Source organism: Trichechus manatus, unplaced genomic scaffold (genome assembly GCF_000243295.1).
Source record: "Trichechus manatus latirostris isolate Lorelei unplaced genomic scaffold, TriManLat1.0 scaffold00035, whole genome shotgun sequence".
In the NCBI taxonomy this organism is placed as follows: domain Eukaryota; kingdom Metazoa; phylum Chordata; class Mammalia; order Sirenia; family Trichechidae; genus Trichechus; species Trichechus manatus.
In genome coordinates this window covers 19,176,152-19,194,263 of record NW_004443971.1, presented here as the reverse complement: position 1 = coordinate 19,194,263, position 18,112 = coordinate 19,176,152, and the positions used below count along the sequence as shown (strand labels likewise).

General features: G+C 45.3%; 1 protein-coding gene across 3 annotated transcripts in view; it reads left to right on the top strand.

Moving 5' to 3' along the window:
* The window catches only part of LHX9 (LIM homeobox 9), an 18,026-nt gene extending 2,057 nt beyond the window's left edge, over window positions 1-15,969 (top strand). Inside the window, exons 1-6 of one of the 3 annotated variants that reach the window (XM_004375325.2) lie at window positions 3,420-3,536; window positions 5,429-5,631; window positions 6,728-7,083; window positions 9,550-9,555; window positions 13,476-13,678; window positions 14,889-15,431. In XM_004375325.2, the coding sequence (XP_004375382.1) occupies window positions 3,420-3,536; window positions 5,429-5,631; window positions 6,728-7,083; window positions 9,550-9,555; window positions 13,476-13,678; window positions 14,889-15,146 (1,143 nt within the window). In that variant the 3' untranslated portion in view covers window positions 15,147-15,431. Of the gene's footprint in view, window positions 1-2,905; window positions 3,537-5,428; window positions 5,632-6,727; window positions 7,084-9,549; window positions 9,556-13,475; window positions 13,679-14,888 lie in introns of those variants that run through there. The other 2 variants (XM_004375324.3, XM_004375323.2) reach the window with 2 other exon arrangements.
* Window positions 15,970-18,112: the final 2,143 nt, after the last annotated feature.

Sequence of the window (18,112 nt, the reverse complement as noted above, 5' to 3'; positions counted from 1 at the left end):
CCAGGAGAGGTGAAAGAAGACAGTCACAAAAACCCTCTCCAATTTAAAGTGCTTATCATCTTTTGAGAGTGAGTGGTAGCGAGGGGTCCCTTCATAGGCATTTTCTCAGAGCTTCTAGAGGAAAAGATTTGGATACCCCAGATCTCTTGGGGCAGCTGCTCCCCCCCCCTTTATGAACTTGGAGAGGAGGCAGGGCTAGACCGATGGTGAGCGATTTCCACAGGACTAACTAGGACCTCCCAAACACCAGCAGCACCCCCCCTTCAGTTTTCTGCAGACTTCCTGCAGTCGCTGGGAATGAAGAATCCCAGCCGTTCGCTTCTTTATGGGAAGTAGCAGATCCCACTGGCACAGGAACTTACAACCTGTGTTTTATAAGAAAGAGCAGGAGTAGCAGGATTCGATCTGGCTGCTGATTGCAGAAGGGGCTATATCTGAAAGACGATTAACAGATATGTGTTGAATAGATGAATGAATGAGTGATTCCAGGGTTTACAGGACATCTGTGCTTGGCTACCCTGGAGACACCTGACAAAGTTCTGGCTTCTTCACGGAGTTGTGTGTTAAACTTTTTCTTCATGAACAGTCCCCAAAGTTTTTTGCAAGGAGGGAGTGTGCTCCAGGATTCTTTGTTGTTTTTGCTGAACCGGACAAAAATCCAGCAACAGCAGAACCCAATTCCAAACACCTCCATTTGAGAAAGAGGGTTCAACACAGAAACTAAACGATTTGGAGGTCCCCTACCTTTTCTTTGGAGGTCCCCTACCTTTTCTTTGGAGCTCCTTTGGGTTAATTGAATAATGTTCTTCTTGGAGTCCCCTCCACATTCTCCTCCTCCTTCTCCTCAGCTCTGAGTCCGCTTAGCTGCTAACTTGTGTGAAGGCAATCTGCCCCTTTGTGAGAGGACCTGCTGTCTCTGAAAGGGCCGCTTGCCCCCAGCCCCTCCTCGGGGGCCCTTCGGTGTGTACGCCCTGTGCACGGGTTTGAAAAGCTCATTGATTTCCATCCAAAAGGGCTAATTACATTACTTACAGTAAATAGCAACCCTGCTGTCCATAGGGCTGCCAAGAGGGGTGCGGGGGGAGAGGGCTCCAGCTTAGTTCACTTGATTGGCTTCATTTTTGTGTGAAATTGTGTTTTATGATCTGTATTCTGGCACCCAGAGGACCTAACAGCGTCCAGTCTGCAAATAACATTATTTTCGATCCCGAGGAAAAAAAAAAAAAACTAGGGGGAAGCACTGGAGTGTTGGGTTTCCTGGAAAAGGCGACTCCAGCAGTCTCAGAGACTGCTGCTTTGGGACAGGAAGTCAGGCTGCTGCACCAGGGATGGCTTCCTCCCTCCTTCCATTCCTCCTTCCTCCCTTCCTACCTCCACACCCATCCCCCCGTCCTCACTTCCTCACTCCCATTCCCATTCTCTCCCTTCCTTCCCCCCCTCCTCCCTCCCTCCTTCTTTCCTTCTTCCGTCCCTCCCTTCCCTGCTTCTTCCCTCCCTTCAGCCTTCTGGATTTGGCCCCCGTTCCCTGTCGGGCTCCCGCGGGCGGGCGGGCGGAGGGCGGCGGTCTTCCGGGAGGTCTCCAGGCTGCGTCCGGACCCGGGCTAGCCGGCGGGGAGCGGTGGGAAACAGAGGCAGGCCGAAGGGCAGAAAGGAGCGGAGCGCGGCCCCGGGCTTCCTCCTCTCTGCTCCTCTCTCCTCCTCTCCCAGGTTAAAGCGGGTTGGTTCCTGCCGCCGCTCCCCGCCTCGGGGCCCCTAGGAGGCCTCTGGCCGTTTGAATGAATCGACAATATCAGAATATTGTGGACACTTTTTAATGGGGCCGGGGAGGAGCCGCCGCTAACCGGAACAGAGGGCGACAGAACAATTCCGCCTCTTGTGAGGCGCAGGTCTGCCTTTCTGCAGGTCGGCTCTCACCTTCCCCTCCTCCAGAGCGAGGAGCCCCTTTCATACCCACCGAAGTGTGCGGGGCGCCCCTGCCAGGGCAGTGGGACCCGCACGCCATGCCGCGCGCGCCAAGTGGCGCGGAGGCGGGGGCCGAGCTCAGGGGACTCCCGGAGCCGCTGCCCACCTTGACAAGTTTCAAGCTGGACCCTAGAATCACCTCCAAATCTGAATTGGGTAAGAGAACAAATCAGCCTATGACCACCGTGTGGTTATACACTCCGCGCCTGCAAGTCCACAACTCGTCCCCTAAACTCGACTTTGTCAAAGAAATTTTTTCCTCCAAAAGTAACCTCGAGAAACACTGGCTCTCCAAGAGCACTTTTCACTTTGGGGGCTGGTCCAGCGCCAGATAGGGTCTCGGGCCCTCTGGGAGGTGAGGCGAAGAAACGAACTGGCAGACGGCTGCTTTCAAGTGAGTTGAGCAGAACGGGATGTGGAGGAGAGGAACGAGCATTATCTCGACTTCAGTGATGTGCTTGAATTTTTCCTCAATATTTACTTATTTGGGGGTGTCAGACTGGGTCGACTGGGGACCAGAAAGTCGAGGAAGAGTGAACTCAAAGTTGGAGCTAACATTCTGTGTGCCCTGCCCCCGGTCTGGTCTTGAACTCGGACCACGGAGGCCGGCTCTCTGCCTCCTGCGCCGGGGCGGGGACAATACGGGCTCCTTTTCCCCTTTAAAACGTGACCACTGGGAACTCTTGGAAGGCTCTCTGTGTGTGTGTGTGTGTGTGTGTGTGTGTGCTGAGGGGAGGTAAAGACCCCCTCCTCTCCCCTCCCCAGTCTCCTCACCCCCCCCCCTTTGTAATGTTTGTCCCCGCTTGCCCATCACCAGGGGGTTGAGAGGAGTATGACAGGTCTTTGTTGTCTGAATAAAAATCCGTGGCAGCTCCGGGGAGAGAACTCCTCCTACTAAATTATCAAAAATGGGCTGGCTTTAGTCTCTTAACAAATTGGACACAGCTCCGGCAGGAGCAGTCCCCAACCCAACCTACAGGCACTGGGAACTTGCAAGCAGCCAGGGACCGCTGCAAATAGCCACTTCTTTTTCTTTCTTTGCGTTCAAAACTATTTTCTTTCTTCACCAGATTTTTTCTCCCCCCGCTGCAGTTGTTTCCCATTAGTAACCCGATCTCTCGGAGCAGTAAGATTCGCCTTCTCCGCCTCCTCTCCCCTCCGCCCGGGTTTGTTTGTTTTCTGCACATCTTCTTCTGGGAGCCGCTGGGGCTTTTTTTGTTTTGTTTTGTTTTTAGTTTGCGAGCCGCCCAATTTCCACTCTGCCTCTTTCTTCTTCTCTCTCTCCTCTCTCCCTCTTGCCCTCTGTCCCCGAGAGTCTCCGCGCTCCTCCACCGCGCAGCCCTCTGCAGTCCCCTTCTGCTCCTTCAGTCGGAGGAGCTGAGAGCCCGGGGCGAGTGTATATGGAAATAGTAGGGTGCCGAGCAGAAGACAAGTCTTGTCCTTTCCGCCCCCCAGCCATGCTCTTCCACGGGATCTCCGGAGGCCACATCCAAGGCATTATGGAAGAGATGGAGCGCAGATCCAAGACCGAGGCCCGCCTGGCCAAAGGCGCCCAGCTCAACGGCCGCGATGCGGTAAGGAAGTGGCCCGCGGTGGCGGCAGCCGGGCGCCCAGGCGCTCTTGGTTAAGACGAGCCTCGGGTTCCTCGCCGGCAGGGGCTGGGGATGGCGGGTCGTAAGGACGCCCACTCCAGGCTGGCGGGTGGGTTTTCTCCAGTCCTCCCAGGGCTGCGGAGCTAAGAAACGGCCCCCTTCCTGACTTGAAATGTCAAGAGCTCGCTGTCTTCTGCCGCAGTCGTTCCCGAGCGAACAGGGCGAGCCGGAGTAGGAGGACTGGGGCGTCTTCCTCTGTAGACTCCCAACTTCGGTCTCCCGCGTTCGCCTCGGCTCCCGAGCGCCTTCCCAGCGAGGAGCGGTCACTCTGGGAGATAGCTGGGCGCGGGCAATGGACGGCCGGCGCGGCCCAGGCTCCGGGGGCCCTAGTCTCTGGATCTGACGACCGGACTTTCTGGGTGGACGCGGGGGCAACTGAGCCACCTTCAATTTTTCTTATAGTTGGTGCTCAGCTCCCTTAAACCCAGAGATTCTTGGGGTCTCTGGCAACTCGTCTCGGCCCCTCTAGCGAGAGGGGAGTGCATTCAGCTCTCGGCTCCGGCGGGTGTGTTTGTAGGGGGAAATCAAATAAAAAATAATCCGGAGGAGCGAGTACCCAGCCCAAGTGCGAGAACTTTTTCTAAGCCTTTAACTGTGTAATCAACTACTGTTACTACTGTTCATAATAATAAAAAGCCATGTCCGCTTAATGAAGAAAACCAATTAGCAATCTAAGTGCTTCTCTTGCCAGTTCCGAGCTGGAAGGGAAAAACTACAAAAGTCTCCGGAAATGATTCCAGCCCAACAGAGCAGTGGAGATCTTTTTGGCATCACACCGGGAATTGTAGGTCAAACGAACCGGGGCTCCTGCTGTAGCCCGGCCAGGGGTGTTTTGTGGTCCCGCCAAATTGCGGGTGGATGTGTCTACATTCGCAATGCTAATTGAGTGCTGGGCCCTGGTCCGAGTAAAGGGCAAAACTTGCCTTCACTTTTCCAGGCCCGCGAGAGTTTCCAGGGGAGGTCCAACCCATGGCTGCTCGTCTTGAGGGAAATCTCCACCGGTTAACTTCATTTTCTCTTTTGTGGTTATCCTGTTTAAAAACAAAAAGCAACAACCGAAGCCCGTATTTCCTGGCTGGGCTCGGCCACGGTGAGGTTTTCCCATCCTCGGCCGTGCCTGTGGGGACCCAGGCGGGAAGCTTGACTTCGGCACAAAACAGATATTCAGGACAAAAATCTCGTTGGTATCTTAATGCCACGGCAAGAGGGACTGTGCAGAGGGGCCCGGACAACGAATCCCTTTTGGGAATAGTCGCTGCACAGCATTTCTGAGAAAAGAACCAGTATCTCTGAAAATTAGGGAACACCAGGGTCTGCGAAATACATCCCAATCAAAACATTGTCGACTAAATTATGAGCACAGGTACAGTAATCCTTTAATTTCAACGCTGTCTACAAGAACTTAAAGAAATAGAATTGTAATATTGTTTGGATTTAAAAACAATCTTTGCTCGTTCAAATTTCCTTTTCCTTCCCCAATAACAAGTCCCGTTGTTTCCTTCTGCGTGCGTTGAAAGCCACAAGTTTTAGGTTGTGATAATTCGAGTTCCAGACCCCCTACCAAAGTACAGTTAATACGCTCCCAGTCCATTTAAGCGAGGTTGGGGATGGCCGGGACAGCTTTAGGTTAACCGTTGGGGTGGACGCGAAAGCAGGTTCAGACAGACACAGCAGAAAGGTAGCAAGCCACAAACGTCAAAGATTCCCCCGACGTTTGCCTGTGCGCGGGTTTCATGGGCTGGCGCTGCCCGCGGAAGGCCGCGTTGTGCGGCGCCGCGCACTCTCGGCAGCGTTGCTGTGTGATTGCCTTGCAGGGCATGCCCCCGCTGAGCCCAGAGAAGCCCGCTCTGTGCGCCGGCTGCGGGGGCAAGATCTCAGACAGGTACTACTTGCTGGCGGTGGACAAGCAGTGGCACCTGAGGTGCCTGAAGTGCTGTGAATGTAAGCTGGCCCTCGAGTCCGAGCTCACCTGCTTCGCCAAGGACGGCAGCATTTACTGCAAGGAGGATTACTACAGGTACTCCCGCCCCTACAGCTCTCACCCTGGCACACCTGGCGGGGCCACCCGTCCGAGCCTGGGATTCCCCTGCCTCGTGTTTTGTGCCTTTGGGGTGCAGTCATCGGCCTCGAACCCAGGAAAGTCTATCGCGGCCTCTGCATCCACCTTCAAGCTGCAACACTCTGGACGGGCGCTGAGGCTGAGTGGGAGGGCCATCTAAGATCTAGAGCGTTCTCGGTGAATGCCACGCGCGCAGGCACTTCGTAGTTCGCTTGGGGGAACCTGGGGAAATCGGCGTTGGAGTAAATGGACGTGTCTCTGAGACACTTGAGCGGTTTATTTCCGCTTCCTACGAACTGGACAAAGTCCGAGCCTCGGACTTTGCCCCCGAGTGTCACGTTTTCGCGCGGGTGGTGGTAGACTTTGTAAGTGACCACAATCGGGAATAAACACCGTTGCCCAAACAGAGCCACTTAGTTCTGAGGTCCCTTTACCGTTAGCTAGAACCATGTCCACCAGACTGGAGAAAAAACCCAGCGGCGGGCATGCTTATTGATCCTTCCTATTCGTGTGTCCTGGGAAAGACAGAATTACGTGCAGGTGACCTAGCTCCTCTCTCAGCCCAAGCGAGAGAGGAGGTTAGAAAAGAATAATCTATCTTCTACAAAATTGCCCTTTTCTGGGCTGTGTCTGTCTGAATGCTTTCAGGCACACTCACACATCCAGGAATAAGAATACTATCCTGCATTCATAGAATGTTTTATCATCTATGAAGCACTGTTACTTGGCATAGCAATTTCATATCGATTCTTTCTACAGCGCTGTGAGTTAGCTAGTGCAGTTTTTTTTTTTTAAATCTCCACTTTACAAAGAAGGAAACTGAAGCTCAGTTACCCGATTCTTCTGATTTTAATGCAAAGGGTTTTTGTCCTGGTTCACCAGAACAGGCTAATAAGCAAATAAAATTAATGTCTAAGTGTGCCGGTCTACTGTCCTCTTGGAGACCGCCCTGGTCTCAGTCTCCGTACGCTGCGGACCAAACCCCAGGGGCCATGAGTGGGAGACGGCCCAGCCTGGCCTTAATCAGCGCCCTGACTCGGCTGTTTCCTTCCAGAAGGTTCTCTGTGCAGAGATGTGCCCGCTGCCACCTTGGCATCTCCGCCTCCGAGATGGTCATGCGCGCCCGCGACTCTGTGTACCACCTGAGCTGCTTCACCTGCTCCACCTGCAACAAGACTCTGACCACGGGCGACCATTTCGGCATGAAGGACAGCCTGGTGTACTGCCGCGCCCACTTCGAGACCCTCTTCCAAGGGGAGTATCCCCCGCAGCTGAGCTACACGGAGCTGGCGGCCAAGAGCGGCGGCTTGGCCTTGCCTTACTTCAACGGCACAGGCACCGTGCAGAAGGGGCGGCCCCGGAAGCGGAAGAGCCCAGCGCTGGGAGTGGACATCGTCAATTACAACTCAGGTGGGTCCCGTACCCCTCAACCCCGAGCAGCCCGGGCCTCCAGCTGCTCTGAGGAGGATCCCACAGAGTTATGTCTCCATCCAAGATCTGGCTGCAAGAGGGTGCTTTGCCCAACATTCTCCTTTTCTCTCTGCACTCCCACAGAAGGAAGGGAAGGAGGGAGGGGGAGAGAGAGAAATCTTTATTTAGGTTGTGGCAAAACAAAACAAACAACAGCAACAAAACAAACCCCCAAACCAAAACCGAACAAGCAAACAAAAATAACTACACATCCATAACCATGGGGCTGCAGTGACTTCCCCCAAACAGGCAGAGCCAAGTCCTTGGTTCCCATTAGTTAATGAGCCCATTAGTTTCTGGCTCCCACTTGGAGCAAAACAGCCCCAGGGCAATTTCTTTGTGGACGCCGAATTATAGATCCTGGAGGAGGTTTTCCTAAATACTGGGGGAAAAAAAATCTTCAGAGCCCAACCCCAGTCTGTCTAGAGGGAGTAGAGGCTGTGGTGACCAGCCCAGAGTTAATCGGGAACATAGTTGGCAGGAGTGTTGAAAAACTGATTCCCTGGTCTTGGCCACAAGCTGCTGTAGGGGTGGAAATAATTCTCTGCAGTTGAACTGGTCTGCGCCTTCCGGAGCAGGTCAGCGTCCTCATCTAACCAGCTCTTCTCTGTGTGATAGACCCTCCAGACATCCAGACCCCCAGGCAGACTGGGAGAACCTCCAGGTCAGGCCCATTGAGGAGGCTTAGTGGTGGCTCAGGCAGCTCTTCTGTCCTCCGCCGGTATTCCCTCTTAATTAAAAACAAAAGGTAGGCAGCAGGCCAGAGAACACACTTTCTTGCTCGCATTGGGGGATGCACCCACCATGGACAATCTCTCTTACTCAAGCATCAATTGCAGGAAGCCTGACCCCCTCCTCGCTAGGCTGGTAATTCTTGTTCTAAAGGTTGGTAAAAGTGACAAATGTAACGGGCTCTGCTAACATAACCTACCTCTGAGCAGGACCCAGGGTCTTCTTGCAAGTCCCAGCCACTGGGAAGAGGTTCTAGAAAGTTCTGGTTAACTTTTGGGAAAGGACGGGCCTACCCGCCCTGGCTCCCTCTGCCCTGGCCTTGCTCTGGCTGGGAACCCCAGCAAGCAGGGGACTCAGGTGAAGAAAGACCATCGGGCTGTGCAAGGAAGGGACTTTGGGGACGTTGTTGTGGCACCCTGAGTACCCCAGGAGCCTGGCCAAACAAAAGAAGTGCATCCTAGAGCAGAGGTCTTGCCCGTTTTTCTCTTCCAGCCCCTGGAGCCTGGTATAGTACCTGACATTCAGTTGGTGCTCAATAGTAAACGCAAGGTGCCCTGCCAGATAAGTGACCTGTCCAAGGTCACACAGCCAGTGTGAACCAATGGGAACTATGAGTCCTGCTCTGAGATGAGAGTTTCAAAGGAAGCCACGCAGGGTCAGTGGTTGCTCCCCAGCCCTCTCCTCTGCTCCCTCGGGATCTAGCTGAAGAGCAGATTCACAGTGCAGTGCAGGCGCAGCAGGCGGCATCTCAGAGAGAGTAGGGGCCCTGCAAGCCCAGAGAGGCTGCAGTTGTCCCTAGAGGGTCAGTAGATGACGGAAAACAGCCGGCCAGTTCGCTACAGACCCCGCCAGGATCAGTTTGCCTGAGGACAGCGGGCGCAGCCCAGGGTTTTGCCAACCTTCAGCGGCGGGCTGCGCCCTTGCCCTGGTCCCCGCTAAGCTCCGTCGGGGGCTATGGTTCGGGGCCACTTTGCCCAGTGCGCTTACTTCATCTCCTTTGATGCGTGGTTTCCACAGCGGACAGGCAGGGCACTAATTGTTCTTTATTAATAGAAGATGACATCGGAATCTTTAGACACTCGTCAGGGCTCTAGTGAGAGAGAGAGAGACAGAGAGAGAGACAACGAGAGAGAGGCAACGAGAGAGCAAGGGAAAACAGAGAGACCGAGGACTCACGCACAACCAGCAAGCTCTCTGGAGAGAGGGAAAGTCCAGAATGGTTGGAGATTTTTAGCCAAACAGTGGCAAGCCTGGCATTTTGCCTTTTCGTTTCATCTAATTAGCTGAATTTGATTTCTCCTTGGATCTTATTTTATATTAGAAAGATATGGGAAATTTTAAAGACAGCAGAATTCAGCTTCTCCTACATCTCTAAAGAGAACTAGAGATTACACACTTACATCTTAAAAATAATGAGAATCTTTTCCCGAGCTATTTCGGTCTTTAGTTGGCAAATTAGTGCTGCCACAAGGTTACTGGGAAAGTTGATGCTGTCTTGTTCATGAAGGAGGGAAGATTTGCTGAGGTCCCTCCTAAGTGGAATGAGTTTGTGCATCACGCCACCACACATGGGATGCCTCTTAATTAACATCCACGCCATCCTTTGTGAACGCTCTCCAGAGATACTAGTAGATAGTGTACAGTTCTTTAAGGCCAGATGAAGATAATCTAGAGCAATTAGTTTAAAGATGCCTTACCAGAAATCAACCCACCATTTAAAAAAAGTGTTTACAAACCTCATTGCTGGTTTGTTGCAAGACTAGCAAAAGAAAACTTTCAGCGAATTGAAAACATGTTAAAATGTAGAAAATAAAATGGACTCGTAGCGCTAGCTCGTTATTTTAGCCTTCCTGGGATCTTACATCGCCATTTCTGCTTAAATGTAAACTAGTCTCATAAAGGGTAACGTTGATACTAATAAAACTAATACAATGTACACATTGATATATTTTCAAAAACGTACATAAAACATGTTTATGATTCAAAGATTGTTAGGGAAAATGTGAAACTTGGCAAAGATCAGTTGACGCCTTTTAATGGGAATATTCCTAAAGTAGTTTTTACCTCTTTGTGCCTTTAATCCGGCAGGTACTTTAGAAAGAGACATGGAAAGTTTATCTGGAATCCTAAATTGAAATAAAGCCCTCCAGGGGTGGGAAGAAAATTTAGTTCTAGGATAAGCAGCTGTTACTTGGGTAATCTAGCATTAATTCAGAGACTAAAGTTTTACCACTTCTTAAAATCTCCCTTCCTTAGGTTCTTTCTATCCATCCAAACTTTTAAAGGTCCTGGTAGCTGTTGAATCAGTCAGCCTGGCACTGACCCCTAGTGGTCTCCCAGGGATTAGTTAGCTCACAGGAGGTCACACACCTTCAGAACCACTTTAGGATAGGTGACTATTTCATAAGTGATTGGTAAATAGAGTATTTAGGTCTTCTCATTAATGTTATAAGGCTGGATGTATTTACAGGTGGATGTTTGAAGACAGTTTTAAGAGACTTACCATTTCGTCTCATAATTCAGCAAAAAGAAACCCATAGTTACAGAAGTAGACCCTGGGGAAACACAATCCCTTGCAAGTTTACATAACGGACTTGTAGTTAAACCTAAGTAATTTAGGATAATGTACTAGTTACGGTGTAGAAGAAATAGATTGCTCTATTAAGTTGCATAATATAGGTGATAAAATAGTCTCAGGAAAATCATATACCATAATATCTGTTTAATCAGGAGATAAGTTCACCTATCTCTTTATACATTGAATTGTATTCTGTGTACACACAAGCCCCATAATTTTGTTTAATGCACTAATATGTTCTGCTGAGTTTTTAATCAGCAATAAGATATAGAATGTATATTCAGGAAAGCGATTTTATCAAAACTTGAACTTTATTTAAAAAAAAACTTAATGATTATACAGTTAGGTTAGGAATCATATTCATTTCTCAGAAATATTATCTTGGGGGAAAATAGTTCAGGGTGTTATTTAAACACCAACTTAAGTCTTCTATCTCAAGTGTAATATTCAATTTAATGTGTTGTTCAGGATACTCACAGATGATAGGAATGAAATCTTATTTGAAGAAGCATCCAATGACTCAGGTGTGCCTCTTTGACCATTTTGTTGTGGGTGCATTAATAATCTGGCTGTGAAAAATGGCGTAGTTTACTGGCGATAAGTGTAGTTTTATGGTAGGTCCTAAGATGCTGTTTCGTCCATCTGAGGATAGGAAAGTGCAATTCTGTAGAATATTTGAACTTGACATATTCCCATTGGGCTGAAATAAGATAAAATGTAAAATATATTCTCTTTGTTATCTTTGGGTCTATGTTACCCTTTCTCGTGGAGCTTAAGAAGTCTATGTTCAACATTCGAATGTGTATATAACTTGGATTCTATTTCGTGTTGATTTGATTTTACATTAATATTCACTGGTAATTTTATCAATGAACAAAGCGTTCAAAAATCTTGACTGAGTGACTGTTAAGCTTCTGGCTTTGGTGGGCTCTGGGGATTGAAAAGTAGATATGATATAGTCCTTTCCCCCAATGAATTCACTTGCCCTTTTGCCAAGTATGCTCTCCTACTTATATATCTTATGGAAATGTAAACCAAGGAGACATTAATTCATGCCTACTAATGCTATATTTGGGAGAATTTCTTGTTAAATGGGTTTTGTAATGCAACTGCAAAACTTCTCTCTATATATTGACTTACAGAAAACATTTTTAAAAAGTAATTCTAAGCAGAGTGAAGCAAGCAGATAACATTTTAGTAAGCAGAATTAAAGAACTAATATTAACAGATGCCATACTTTCTTTAAGATTCAGATTTGTTTTCCACCTGGGTGACAAGACAAGTTTGGTTGTAGGTATCCTGTTATAATGCAGCAAAATGCAGGATGAGCAAATCTAAATAAACATCAGATAAATATCTGAAATAAGGATTTAAAGAAAAGAAAATTGCCATGCCCTTTAAGTTGTGAAGTTGACTGAATCAGTAAATATTTAGCAAAATGTTTTCATTTTGCAAATCATATTTACTATGCAGAGCCAGTAGGTTAGTGGAAATGACCTTTTAAAAGTGCAGCTTTACATCCTGGGGATAATGACTTTCAGGCTGAGTTCAAAGGCTGGGTTGTTATCCCCCAGTGCTGAGGAGGGCTTTGCAAGGGGAGAGAAAACGCTGCTCCTCTCTGCTAGGGCCCTCAGCCCTCAGCCAGGGGCACAGCTCATCTCGCCTGACATCTGGAGCAAAAGGGGCCAAGATCTGAGCCTAGAAATAAGCACCCTCAGTGGCTGGGGGAGTGCTTCAGGCATGAACGGAGTGAAGAGAAGTCGGAGCTCATTCTCTTTCAGAAATATTTATAAAAATAACTCCTAGGGAAAGATATTTTCTTCCTGGTATAGCCCTATGTTAACCAGTTATGGCTAAAAGCCCTCAAAAATAATATTCTTATATATTACATAAGAAATCTGCAAACTTGTATTTCTTTGCTAGAAATTAGAAATAAGTTTGCTATTGCAAACTTCTTTTTCTAAATATGATGGGGGGAGAAAATAGATGGAATCTCCCCCCATTCCCCAGCCACTTTTTAACTGTCCTCATTAAGAATTCTCTAGGAATTTAGTAAAGACTAAAATTAGAACTGACTTTGATTCTTCCTAGTTGGTAGGCTTTCAGAAACTTGCAGATTTGAGAGTTCAGAAATACTTGGTGCCACATCCCTCGTGACAAAAAGCAATGCCTTCAAGCAGTATGTCTCATTCTGCAGGTATAGACAAAACGAGGAATCTCTAAAAACTGTGTATATGGGGTTGGGATGGGGTGCTGGGGTGGGGTGCCAATACTAAATGCATTTATTAGGAAAGGTTTTCTTTTCACTCTTGGGTTTGTTTCACTCCCACTTTACTGTTGTTAGTTGCCAACTGAGTTGATTCCAACTCATGGCAACCCTAGGTGCGTCAGAATAGAACCGTGCTCCAGAGGGTTTTCACTTTTTGGAAGCAGATCACCAGGCCTCCAAGGTGCCTCTAGATGGGGGGTTTGAACTGTCCATTTTTTAGTTAGTAGTCTAGTGCTTAACTTGTCTCTGTCATCCAGGGACTCCTTCCCACTCTACTTGTGTGTCATGGAGTTGATTCTGACTCTTAGCCACCCTATAGATCAGGGTAGAACTTCCTGAAATTTTTATAGGAGCAGATTGCCAGGTCTTTTCTCAGCTAAGTGGCTGGTGGTTTGCCTACCTTTCAGGTTAGCAGCTGAGCACTTAACCATTGCACCACCAGGGCTCCTTCCCCATTGTATTACTTAGGGCTTATTTATCTTCACAAGCTTTTCTAGCAACCATTAAGCAAAAGAGATGACTTATCTATTATTTTTCTATTATGTGAATTATGGTTTTGTCCACACAAATAGGCTAGTTTGGCTGACTTTGGCAATTAACCTCTTTCTTTTTGTCGAGATACTGCGCATAATTGAATCGACAGGCTTTTTCACTGTTGCTGTATTATCCTAGCATTATCATACAGCCAGCAACCATTTCAGCTAATGAAGGAGTTTCCCTTCAGCAGCTGTTTGTTCACTGTGACTGCAATAGGTTGTAACGAGAACGAAGCAGACCACTTGGACCGGGACCAGCAGCCTTACCCACCCTCTCAGAAGACTAAGCGCATGCGGACCTCCTTCAAGCACCACCAGCTCCGGACCATGAAATCCTACTTTGCCATCAACCACAACCCGGATGCCAAGGACCTCAAGCAGCTTGCCCAGAAAACAGGCCTGACCAAAAGAGTTTTGCAGGTAAGAAGCCTCCATCATTGGCTGTGCATACATCTCCCTTCCCCTTGCCAGTAAAAATAGTTCTCTTCCCTGTTTAGAGTGATACGGATATTTCCGGTACTGCTTCTCATTAGTTTATCTTAGGTCCCTAGAAGGTATACTGAGATTTTGTGGGGGCTTACCAGAGGGTGCCCAAAAAGAGACCCAGAGTCTTTTGAAATGCAGCTCACTCTCCCTACAGATGTGGAGATAGATCCACCAAAGCCAGCATAGCTTGCTTGCCTCACGGCTCTGCAAATAAGGGTGATGTTACTTGTACAAGTGGTGGCTCTCAAAATTTACATTCACATTAGGCTCAGTGCATAGACTTGTGGGGCGAGGGACCTGATGTTGCTGTCTTACTTCAGCCAACTCTTGGTGGTCTCACTCACATGTTGTGACCTTCCAAATTCAGGCTGACCCCTTTTTTCAACTCCTGAAACGCCAAAAGTATGGTTAGTGTGTCAGCAACCCACTGGAGCAAGTATTTTCCCATGGTAACGAACCACATTTAAAAACTGAATACTAAGAATTAGTTCTGCTGCCCAATTGCTTCCCTAAACTCATCCGGTGTCTCTATAAGAACATAATAACCAACAAAACTAAAGTAGGTTGCTGTGGGTCACCTGCGATCCTCTCCCACTTTTCAGGGACAACTAATAAGCGTTTTAATTCTGCTAACCCGTTTAGGGCTGCCTGTACTCTGTGGCCTCAGAAGAGCTTTTCTTACTCAGGGAATACTTACTGCATGTCAGACTCATGAACAACTCAAAGTCTGTCTCAGTGATGTTTATTTCACATGAGTGATTCTTACTTTGAGATACTTTCAATGACCCTGTCTCTCCCCGTTCTCAAAGGACAATTGAGGAAACGGTGTATTTTTCCCTCTTTATCTCTGTGACTTTCCATAGTATCTCCACGGAAACACCAGTTGTCCCAAGTGGCACTTGTTAATGCTGGGGAGGAAATACGTGTAGTTGAGAGAGAATAAATCTGTAGTATTACTTGAATTACTTTTAGAAAGCCAAAAAAAAAAAAAAAAAAAAGCCCCCTTTCTCCCAAGGAAAAAATAAACAATTACATTTAAAAGGAGAAAAATATATCCAAAAAAAAAAAGAAAGAAAGAAAGAGAGGAAAAAAAAAAAAATAAAAACAAACATCGGTAAAGAAATCAATTGGGATTGGTTTGCAGGTTTGGTTCCAAAACGCACGAGCCAAATTCAGAAGGAACCTTTTGCGGCAGGAGAATGGGGGTGTTGATAAAGCTGATGGCACGTCGCTTCCGGCCCCGCCCTCAGCAGACAGCGGCGCTCTCACTCCACCCGGCACTGCGACCACTTTAACAGACCTGACCAATCCCACTATCACTGTAGTGACATCCGTGACCTCTAACATGGACAGCCACGAATCCGGAAGCCCCTCACAAACTACCTTAACGAACCTTTTCTAACATTGGATTTTTTTCTTTAATTCTTCCTCTTCTTTTTATTATTCTAATTATTATTATTTTATTATTTACAAGATTTTTTTTTTAAACCCACAAGATATTTGGGAAATAAAAAAACAGCTTGGTGTGTAGCATCTGCAGCCACTTGGCAAATGAGTTTCAGTCAACATACTTTGTCTGCAAACTGTATTTGGATTTTTTTTTTCTTCTTTAATTAATTAGGTCTTTCAGTCGGTAAGGGGAGTTTTTGAATTATTCTAATAAGTGCCTCTTAAAATTGTATGTTACTTATTTCCAGAATCGCGAAGGAAAAAAAAAAAAAAGCTGTATTATGATGGGCAAGTAATCATATTCCCACTTAAATTACTAGGTTAATAAAAAATCAGGTACTTTCAAAACCCTGCAATTGTATGTGTGCTTATGGAATTTTGCAAACTTCACATTTTAAAAAAAGTTAAAAGTAAAATGTTTTGGTTAATTCCTATTACATGAATTGCCAATTCAAATGAGGAATATGATTAAACAAAAGTATTAACTCTAGCAATTTTCAATATTAATGATTAATTGGGTGGGAAATTTATCACAGGAATACGATTTTTCCTTCTTTTAGGGATGTAAAACCCAACAACACTTTTTATTTAGCTTTTTTCAAAATTTGAAAAATAATTAAACTTCCTGTGTATCCATGAAAATTCCACATAGAATTTGAAATTCTATACTTTTAACCTCCAAAAGCTAAAAATGAAAATTGTGAAACCGTTCTTTCTAAATTACTTTTTTACCCCAGGGAAAATGGAAATAAGCAAAATATAATTTTTTAAGAAGTTTAAAAAATTGGTTTAGTTTAATGAATAGCTTTATTAATTGGTTTCAGATGTACCATAAGATTGTATCTGGCATTCTATATGAATAATGTTTGAAAACAAACAGACTACTACCAATAACGAGAGTTCTTTTGGTTTGGTTTTGCTTTGTTTTACTTTGGCACAGGATTTATGTGTGGAAGAAAAATTTTTCTGGCATTAGAGATTTGAAGTTATTAGTCTTAAAGTAGATAAACTCAGACGCCTCGTGGATGCTGATCTGAATATATTTCCTCGTTTACAGTAGCATTTTTTTCCTTTTAATTTAATCTGAAAATCTTAATGGTCTGGGCAGTGGTGAATGTTCAACTATATGCTTCTGTTGTAGTTAAATACCAATGAGATTGTGGATTTCCTAAAAAAATTAAAAAGAAGTCAAGATATATGTCTTGCTTTAGTGGATTGTTAAGAGTAACTTTGCACATATTCTCCACTTTTTGGACCCCTTAAATCTCCTCTGGTGGTCAAAGTGGTTATTTAATAGATTTTAAAGGTGTCCTTCTGGCTGTATAAATGTGTGGTTAAATATTGACAGTTCACTGCCCACATTAAAGTGCATTATTGTAACTTTTGCTCAGGGTCTTTAGAAAATTAGCACAGAAAGTAGCTTATTTTTAAACAAAAAAAAAGACGATGGAAGAGAAGTTAACACTGTAACAGAAGAAAGGTGTGATTGCCATTATATATTTAGCGAGTGTGGTTATCATCTTATTTGGAGCTTAAATCTTGACTTTTCATATTTCTAGTACATTTTGGGCATTTACCACTAACCAGACCAAACAACCTTGGTAAGGCTGAGATCTTATTAATACACTTTTACAGGTAAAATATTGATACTTATAAATTTTGTTCTTTGACAGAACAATATATGGTACTATAGATCTACTTTATTAAGTAGACTAATTATAACTCAGTTCTCCTATGTGCCTTATGCTATAACTTGGAAGTAAGTTTGTGAAAAATCAGGATATGTGTGTTGTTTGTTAAATTAACTGTTTTAAGCCCTTTTGACACCTCACTAGTTTTGTACTGTTTTACCTCTTATTTCTGAAACTCTTTTTATGGTGTATCCTGTTAGAGGGGACAAACATGTCATAGAAAGCAGTTGTGCACTCTTTCAAATATAGTCGATAAATTCAATAATCTTATATATTGAGCTTCGTGTTTATAGTACAGTAAGTGGTCTAGCAAAAATTGTCCATGTTTCTTTGTTTATTGATAAATGCATTGTATAGAAACTATTTCCCCTAAATATTTATGGACCAAACAATTGTGATATATCCTATTAAATTTGTGTGAATAAACCATTTTGAATCTAAGGAGTTTTATTTCCCATCAGTTTTATTGAAGGTTTAACTGAACTAGTGTATATCCAATATCTATATGTAAAAGATATTAAAATGGTGATCCAAAAATTTTTAAATAGTCAAACAAACAAATACATGTTAGATTTCCAAACTTCTGATTTATATTACGTGTACACACCATTGCATCTGCAATGTAATTCAACTAAGAATTACCTTTAAAATATATTTGCTTATAATAGAAGTAATGCCCCACTGATTTGACTCAGTTCAATTTTTAGAATTAAAAAAAAGATAATTAGCAGATAAAGTAATTGCATGAGAAGAAAGCTTAAATATGATTAAGATTTAATGCTAGGTCTATTGAGCGCAAATGGATATTTGTAAATCTAAATAGAAATTGCAGACCCCTGAAAGCGAAGCTGCTCTGTAGTTAATAAATTGTCACTATGATTTTTTTCAGGGAGAACAAATCTTGGGGCATTACAGCCAAACATCCCGACGTTTGAAAATTCCCTAAAGTATTAAAAGAAGGGGAAAAGTTTGATCGGAAATCCACTGCAGTGAAGACAAAGAGAATATTAGGTTATGATAATCATACATTTAAAAATCTATTGAGCCAAAAGAGAGAGAGAGAGAGAGACAGAGACTTAAATGTCGTTGACTGAATGTTAACAAAACAAAACTTTTGTTCTTTATGGTGTCTAACACAAATGAAAGCTTAAAATTATGTGGTTTAAAACAAAATTAGATAAATCGTGTATAAATCAGAGCAACCTGGCAGTGATACGCTCACCCATAT